Source organism: Gavialis gangeticus, unplaced genomic scaffold (genome assembly GCF_001723915.1).
Source record: "Gavialis gangeticus isolate Ggan-Ray unplaced genomic scaffold, GavGan_comp1, whole genome shotgun sequence".
NCBI lineage: Eukaryota > Metazoa > Chordata > Crocodylia > Gavialidae > Gavialis > Gavialis gangeticus.
Genome location: NW_017729001.1, coordinates 27,896,847 through 27,906,006, shown reverse-complemented (window position 1 = coordinate 27,906,006; position 9,160 = coordinate 27,896,847). Strand labels below are relative to the sequence as shown.

Sequence of the window (9,160 nt, the reverse complement as noted above, 5' to 3'; positions counted from 1 at the left end):
GCCGCTCCTCCTCTCGCCCCTCGCGCCGTGCCAATAGCAGCAGCATGTCACAAGGCGAGGAGGAGGAGGAGGAGGAGGACACCACGCATGCCTGCTGCCGCCCCACTTGGGATAGTGGGAGCTGGGAGGCGCGGGGGGAGGCCCCTGCCCGCCTCCCCCCCTCCCGCGCGCAGCCGCCCGGCATCCGGCCGCAGGAGGGTGGGAACCCGGGGCAGGGGAAGGGCTGAGCGGAAAAAGTGGATGTCCAAGTGTCGGCTTCAAGCCCCTCCACCGGGTCTCCCAGCCCCTTCCCCGCCTGGCTGCGAGCGAGTCCCGCAGCGTCGTTGTCACCCTCGCAGACCGTGAGGGCTGGAGGGGACCTCGAGGGCTAGGCCGGAGGGTTTCAACCCCCAGGTTGCAGTATTGCCAACGCTCATGATTTTGGCCATTGTTCTTAAAGTCTGTGCTGCGGAATGTGAAAAACTTTGCTCTTTCGTGTGTGTGTGTGTGTGTGAAAGAGCAAAGTTTTTCACATTGTGAAAAACTTTGCTTTCTTTCATGTATGTATATGTGTGTGTGTATGAAAGAGCAACGTTTTTGTATGAAAACTTGTGTGTGTGTGTGTGTGTATGAAAGAGCAAAGTTTTTCACATTCCTGAAGCATAGGCTTTAAGAACAATGCCAAAAATCATGGGAGTTGGCAACCGGTTGTGACCCGTAAGTGGGTCATGGGCATATACCAAAGGGTTGTGAACGAACTTTAAAAATGGATCCTCCTTTAAAGGAGAAAAATGTGGGGAACTGGGGCTTTTCCCTTGCTGGCTGGCAGAGGTCCAGCCTGTGAGGGGCTGCTTGGAGCCCCCCTGCCCCCACACTGGGGGCTGGGGTCAGGGGCATTGGGTCAAGGCTGGCCATCGATGTTTACAGGTGGGTCCTGGTACAAAAAGGGTGAGAACCACTGGTCCAGTCCTCCATCCTCCTGCTCAAAGCAGGACCAGCCCTAACTAGATCATTCCTGCCTGGGCTTTGTCCAGCTGGGCCTTAAAATGCTCCAAGGGATGGAGTTTCCACAACTGCTCTAGATAACCCGTTCACCCTCCTAGTGAGAAAAACTTTCCTAAGATAGGAACCACAAGTGTTAGGTTATTGTGATTTGACAGTCACCAAAGGGAACTGATGCCTAAAACAGCTTGATTGCCTTAATGCAACAACTTAATTAGCGAGACATTTTATCCTATTTCTTGGCATACAAAAAGGAGAGGTTTCCCATGGTTCAATTAGCAGGGGGTTTGGGGGTGCTTTGAGACTGCAGTATATCAGAAGAGCTGGAGCAGATGCTCCTGGGGACCCTTTGAGACCAACAGTCGCCTGTGGATGCAAGAGCTTGGACTCAATGGCCCAGGAGGCCTCTTTCAGTTTTTTGTCACCATGAATACACCCAAACACTGCAGGGTTGGGACATGGAAGTAGATAACCTGATTCACTCTGTGTTATCAGCATCATGTTATGTCCCATCACAAGGGGTAAAATCACCAACTTCCCCATACGTGGATTGCAAAGAAAACAGTCCCAAATGATTGAACTTTGACTACCTGCCTCTTCACATGGCAGGAGTAACAACCCCCCCATCCAGATTATTCATCAAAAATCCACTTCCACACTGTATGGTCATTAACGTTTTAGTGGGAAAGAGCACTGCAGGATAAGTCCCAGTGCAGACTAGAAAATGCATGAGGGTGAATAACAGCACAGTCATCACTTCCAGGAACATATTGCTTATGAAGGCATGAAAAGCAATAGTAACATAAGGTCACATGAAAGGCAATACCAGGGCATCTCTGAGATGAGTAACTATTTGGGATAAAGAAACCCAACGGGTGGAGATTGGTAGGGGAGGGGGGATGCCAAAACCAGAGTCAATGAGAAAGGGCTGCCCAGCCTTTGATATGCATCCTTGCAGAGGGAGAAAAGTAGCGAACAGAATAAACTAGTGGCACTCAGGGACTGTACCCAGCTTTATGGAGGTCAGCAGCCGAAGCGGTGCAGACAAGCCCTGCTTAACACTGTTTCACTTGGTGCTATTTCGCTATAACGCTCCTTTTAAACTGATACCCAACTCCACTTATTACCCAGCGAGTTTTGTTGTAACACTCACAGTCACCATCATCAAAAACATTCAGTTTCGCTTAACGCTTATTTTTTCTGCTGCAACGAAGAACACTACGCGAGGCAACCTGTACAGTAGAACCTCGCCTGCTCACCCTGATGATGGTGGAAACAATGCAAACTGGGGCCTGATGTGAAGCCTGCCGAGGTCAGGTCAAGTCATTTCATTGTGTGCACGGGCTCCAGGCGAGCTGTCGCAGGGCACCTCCAGCTCCCAATTCATGTCCTTACTCCTGAAGCCATTTCTAGTTGATGTGCAGAAAATGTGCAACTCATGTACCGAATGAAGCCAGTTCTACACACTTTCAATGGAGGAGTCGTGCAAATCAAGGCCCCCTCCATCACTTCCGTTAATTGAACGGCATCTAATTAAAAATAAATTGTTTATTGGCCCACCCGCCTATATTCCCTCCCTCAACCTCCCGCGCCACCTTGCGGCGTCCCTCGCCGGCCGCCGTAGCTCAGCCCTATACGTGGCAGGGGGGGGCCTATGAGGGGCGGCCCTGAGCCCGGAAGAGGCGTGGCCTGGATCGGAAGTGATCCGCTAAGCCCAGCCATGTTGATGGTGAGGGTGGTGGTGTTGTTGCTGGCTGTGTTGACGCTTCTTACGCTCGGTCGCGTCGTGAGCATCGACGCATACATTGAGGAGTGCTTTCCGGAGCGTGTCCGGGCCGGCATCAAGATGGGGCTCATCTTCGAGGTGATCGAGGGTTGCTTTCCTCGACATCGACGTGGAGGTGCGGGCCGGGGCTGAGGGGCCAGGGGAGGGTGTGGGGGCCGCTGCCCTGGTCTTAGCCGGGGGAGGCGGCGTCTGCTCCCCCGCGCCAGCCCCGAGCAGGTTCCTGCGGGGTGGGTTTCATTGAAATGAAATCGACTGAAATTCCTGGTCAGGAAGTCTCGGTTTAATGTTTTCAATAAAAAGCGTGCCCCTGGGTGAAAGACCCTTCATACCTGCTCTTTGCAGTGCAGGAGTTGACGTTGGTTTTGTTCTTACTAGATCCCGCTACACGTTTTAGTCCTGATTTTGAGTCTGATGGACTCAGTGTTTTTGTCGTGGGATGTTTTTCAACTGCCCCAACAAATGATATTGCTTTGGCAACTGCAGATGCTGGCATCTCTTAGGATGGGCTGGATTTATGACCATTGTATGAAAAAAAAAAATTGGTATTATACCATGGGCAGCGCTGTTCCTAAGGGGGTGTGAATTGGGGCAACTGCCCTGGGCCCTGTGCTTTGGGGGGGGAGGGAGTCAACGGACAGTGCTGTACAGGCCCCACTGCGTGCCACCAGCTCTGGGTTTTGTCGGCTTGCCACCCCTCAGCCCCGCACAGGCTGTTCTGCACACCCCAAGGGACGGCTCTGACCATGGGATTGGATTTAGTAGTGTTGTACCATGGGAGAGAGAAGTAAAGAAAACAATCAAATCCAATTTAAATTGGAGACCACAGAAAGTAACGTAACTAGGGTAAGAAATTTGGGTCAGTGCTTCTAGTTTTGGGGACAGGAGGCTTACGGACGTAGTGTAGTGGTCAGTACACTGGTTCCATTTTCTCTGCAACAATATAGAAATATAGACCCAAGAACAATAATGATTCGTTACATCGAGTCCTTTTTTTCTGAGGTATTTTCTCTGCATTTATTTGCAGAGAAACCTACAACATGCAAGGTTGTAGGTAGACTAAAGCTTCAGTTATGACCTGAATACAATGTGTTTTGCGAGTGCAAGAGTTTTGTACATCTTGGCTGGTAGAAAGGCATTCGCATAGCTTCTTAAATAGGTGTTTTCTGAGTTCTGATGCAAATTGGAAGAAAAATATCATTTAGGATTGCACTGTCTAGAGAGAATGTCTTGACTTTAGTTCGTTTGCTTCTATTAATTTTTTAATTCATGATTTCACTATTGTGTGCCTGTCATGATATTATCTTTTTGCCTCCAGATTATGAGACCTGATAATCAAGTGATTTACAAAGTTGAAAGAGAATCCGATGGAAACTACACATTTGCTGCTCACATGAATGGAACTTACAAGTTTTGCTTCAGCAACAAAATGGGAGCCACCCTGATTTCTAAGATAGTGAGTTTCACTATTGATATTGGGGAAGTTCCACAAGGGCAAGACATGGAGACAGAAGGTGAGGGGAGCTTCTGGAAGGGAAATGGTTTTGATATCCTAGCGCATCAGTTCAAAACGCCTGCTAGAGGTTGCAGAATTCCAAGACTTATTCAGTCCATTGAGTTGGCTGGTTAAAGTGGAATTCAGCTAAAATGTTGAACGTTCAGTAACTTTAGATATGCCATAGTTGTTAGTTTTCTGTTACTGAAGTGGGTTTGGAGAGCAGGCAGAGGTGGAGGAATCACTTCCTTTATAATATTACAGCTAATGCATAACCTGTAAATGAGAAATGTTGAGTGTGTTATACTAGATAGTTGAATTCTGTGGTAAATAGATCAAATTGTAATATTATTTAGAAAATCCCTACCCAGTTGAGTACCTATTTTTAGCAAATATTTAATCCACGTACGATGTGAGAGCATGGTTCCACGCCCCCCTCAAGATACTTAACAGTTTCCTAATTGTTTATGTTCTCATCAACAAAAGTTACAGTTAAAGGATTCTCTCAAGTCTGGCTGTCACACTTATTGTGCAGAATACTGATACAAGGCTGGGTTCTCTTGTTTAAGGGGAGTGCTTGCCTGTAAGTATTTTTTAGCTTGTTTATATGGTTGATATAGACATACGCAGTTGTTGTAGAAGATCTGGCTTCTGATGTTTGAATGTTGCGGTCAATCTGCCTGGACTTGATAGTCCCCCTTTCTGGAACTTTCCCGCCATGCCTTGTTGTCAGTAACACCTCCCCACCCCAACAAAACAAAAAACAAAAAGAAAGGTGTAAAACTGAGGAGGTAGATCAGCTTGATCTTACTTTGGCTTCTTTGCAGGGCTCTTCCATCCCCGTACCCTGCCCTCACCACTCCAGGTGTTCTGGGTGCCTTGTTCATCAAGGACCTTGTTTACACTGTTAATCAGATACTCTAACTTGGCCCTGTTTTCTCCCTCCTCCAGGTAATTCTCCTGAAGCACCGTCACTCACCACTAAGAATCCCCATTGGACTCTGAGGAACCCTCTCGTATTCAGTCCAACGCCAGGTAAGTCAGATCTTTGCTTTTTCTACTTGCTGCTATTTTGGTCTGGCCAGGTAGGCACTGCACCTATGTGCAGTGGCAGCAGACTTGCCCCTGCCTGCTTCCTCTCTCTGCGGAACACACACACCTGCTTGACCTGTCTGCTTCACCCACCCGGATCAGTTATTCCTTCACTAATCATATTTTGCGCATCCTGAATCGAGACACGCTGGCACAATCATGGAGCCAATTTTCACCTGCACCATGGGTTTTGGAGCCCCTTTAGTTGCCCGAAACTACAGTCCATTTGCTCTTCATCCACCAGTTCTGTTACTCTTCCTTTTAACATTTCTGGCCCCGTCTCTCCCAGGTGCCTTCTTCATTGAGGACCTTGTTTACAGTCTTAATGAGAGATTCTAGCTCAGTCTTTGGTGTGTGAAATGACGGGCATAGCCAATGATAGGACGCACCCTCCCAAAGGGTTTCCACAGTCTAGTAAGTTGCAGTATTGCTTATTCCCTTGTATTTCCCAGAGTACTCTGAATTTGTTCTAGGCAAATATTCCACGCCTTAACTCATGGCCAATAGGGCTCTCAGGGTATCAGCTGGCACCGTCAGTCACCCATCAATATTTCTGGTGCCTCTGGCCCTTAATTAGCTCCACACTCAGAGGGTATTCCGTCTTCTCAGGGTCAGCCCTTATCTGTGCCCTGTTTTCTTTCATCCTTCAGGTAATTCTCCCAAAGCACCTTCGCTCGCCACTAAAAATCCCTGTCAGATACCGAGGAACCCTCTTGCATTCAGTCTCATACCAGGTAAGTCAAATCTTTGTTCTTCTACTTGCTGCTGTCTTGGTCTGGCCAGGTAGATGCCGCACCTCTGTGCGGTTGCAGGAGACTTGGCCCTGCCAGCTTCCCCCTTCTAGGGAAAACACATGCCTGCTCAACCTGGCACTTAACTCACCTGGCTGTTTGAGCCTATCAGCATAATTTCCAGTTTGCTGCTTCTCCATGTCACAGTTGGCACTGGTCATTAGAGTCCAGAGCTCCAGACCCCACCTTGGTAACTGTCTTACCATGCAGAGACTCTCCGTTCTGTGGCATGTGCTTGTTTTTTAGCCTCTAAAAAAAAAAAAAAAAAAGCTTATGCCCTACCATGCCACATCTAAAACGAATCATTTCTTGACCAAATGCCATCCTTACTGGTCTTGGCATCCCTCTTATTCAGGTTTCTTTGCTACTCCCCCAGGTTTGACATTCTTCCCTTTTTGTTTCCACCTCCTCAGCTGCCGAAAAGGACTCATAACCCAAGAGGTCCTCGGTGCCTCTGGCCCTTAATTATCTCCATACTGGCAGGGAATTCCTTGGTCACAGGATCGGCTCTTATCTGTGCCCTGTTTTCTTCCCTCCTCCAGGTAACTCTCTCGAAGCACCTTCACTTACCACTAAGAATCCCCCTTTGGACGCTGAGGGACCCTCTTGCATTCAGTCTCACGCCAGGTAAGTCAGATCTTCACTGTTGTACTTGCTGCCATCTTGGTCTGGCAGGTAAACACTGCAGCTCCATGCAATTGTAGGAGACTCTCTCCCGCCTGCTTCTCTTCTCTGGGGAAAACACATACCTGCCCGATCCGGCATTTAACTCTCCTTGTTGCTTGAGCCTATCAGCATAACTTCCAGTCTGCCACTTTTTTCCATGCCACAGCTGGCACTGGTAACTAGTGTGGACCTCCAAACCCTGCCTTGGTAAGTAGCTTAGCATGCAGAGGCTCCCTATTCCACGGAATCTGCTTGTTTTCAGTCTCTCATGGTGGGGCATAACTGCTGCTCTGTCACAGCAAGCTTTTTGTTGTTACCAGCCACTTCCTAGTTGGTGGATAAGAAAATACTTCAGCCCTGTCTTGGGTAAACATCTAGGTATTCATTTGAAGAAGACGGTCCAAGTAAAGATAACTTGCGTACGGGCAGGATCAGGGCCCATCTCTTAAGTGAGTTTTTCTGGATGAGACCATTTCTGTTGTTGGGTCCTGGAGGGTGGTAGTAGTCTAGTGGATATGCAGTGTCAGAACCCAAGTGTCATACTGGGTCAGACCAATGGTCCATCTAGCCCAATATGCCATCTCTGACAGCGACAGAAATAGATGCTTTAGAAGGAGAGCATTGAACCTGATTCTCTAGAGTGATCTATCTCCTATCATCCATGAATTTATCCATTCCTCCTTTGAACCTGTCTATGCTACCTGCCTCCACCCCCTGTGACAATGAATTTCGTAAGTTAACTATGTATTGCCTAAAAAAGTTCTCATGTATTTGCCACTACTGTTTGAGTTAGCACAGGAGGCATTGGATGAGAAGTGAGAGCCCTAGCCATGAATTAGAATTTCAGCGTGGTAGGGACTGTTAATAGCACAGAGCAAGATGGTCCCTATGCCAAACAGCCGACTTTCTCTGACAAGACAATGGCATACAGTGGGTTATGGTATCAGAACACCACCTGCTTAATTGCTGCTATCAATTTTTTTAGGCTCCAGTTTTGTACCAGGAGGCACAAAGGCATCTATGGCAGTCAGTGATGACTTGAAAGTTATAGAGATTAGCTTTTAGGAACTGGCTTGTAGCTAGAGTAGATATTGCATTGGAACAATGGTTCAGGCTTAATTGGCAAAGGTTAACTGGTTTCTAAAAGCCTGTTTGTGACACAGTTTCATAGCCTTCAGGGAAGATACCGTTTCCGAGGCCAACAGACAAGCGGGCATACGCATCCTGGGAATTTAAAAACATCCAAACTGTTCCATAACAAAAGATAGGCTTGCTGCATTGGTGCCAGGGTATAGTGCCCATCTGTAAAACCCTTGGGAATTCTGGTTTTGGTGGACTTACCAAATTAGGCTGGGGTTGCCCAAATGAAGACACCAGTAAATGACCAAATTAAGGTTGTATGGATATGATGGGTTTGTGGAACCAAACAACTATACTGGCAGAACAGAACATGGACAGTATGACAACCACAGGAAAACCAATCAACGATTCCCAGAAATGAAGAGTCATCGGAGGAGAAAGATAATACAGAAGGAGTGATCCTGTGGGGGTGTATCCTGAGGCCACCATGGGCAGATGGCACACCACTAGCTGATTTCACCCACCCCATTGTGGGGAGTGGGCATCGACCTTCGACCTCTAGGCTGCTGATATCTGGCATACTTCAAGCTAAAGCCACAGCGTAGTGTTTGTGTATTGGCCAGATATACTTACTTTTCTTCTGTGACACCCTCAGGACTGGTAGATAAGTAGAACTGGGGAGGGGGTGTATTTTTTTTGCTTTGCCTACACTATTCTTATCTGCTATCACTGTATATCAATAAAACTTGCCTATTATTGAATGGAAGAAGTTGTAGTTGGTCTGAGGCTTTGGGCGGCCCAGAACAAGATATCAGGACTGGGTCATAAATCCAGTGCCAACAGTCAGGAGGTCTTTATGCATAATGGGACATTGGGTCTCAACCTTTCCGGACTTTTGCAATGAAAGATCCCCCATTGAGATACTATCCATAGCTCTTGTGAACTGAGTAGCACCCAGTTTCAAAAACTGATTTATACATTACAATCAATGCTCACCTACTTGCAGAGGGGCTGGAGGATGTTCAGGCAGGCCTGGGTTCATTTACTTAGCCTCTCTTTATCTCCTCACATCTCAGGGGCCTCTTAAGAGGTTCTGTTGGTAATCAAGGGTGCCCCAACCCCCTGGTTGAAAATGCTTTCCTCTCCTTACTTTTTGTTTCCCTTCAGGCAAGCCCAGCTTTAGCTTTGAAACTAGAAACATTCTGAAACTTTCTAAATGTTTTTACTGCCCTTGTTTCATTTCAAGGCTGTTTCAAATCCCTTCTTTTTGTT

The 9,160-nt window shown here is 47.5% G+C and overlaps 1 protein-coding gene across 1 annotated transcript; it reads left to right on the top strand.

Annotated features, from left to right (window-relative positions):
* Positions 1–2,614: 2,614 nt before the first annotated feature.
* On the top strand, positions 2,615–8,905 carry LOC109290513. Its single transcript, XM_019507127.1, is given in 7 exon segments — positions 2,615–2,857; positions 2,859–2,882; positions 4,083–4,278; positions 5,211–5,294; positions 6,002–6,085; positions 6,685–6,769; positions 8,251–8,905. Coding segments are annotated over 7 exon segments (792 nt in total). The 5' UTR covers positions 2,615–2,635; the 3' UTR covers positions 8,348–8,905.
* The last annotated feature ends 255 nt before the right edge of the window (positions 8,906–9,160 follow it).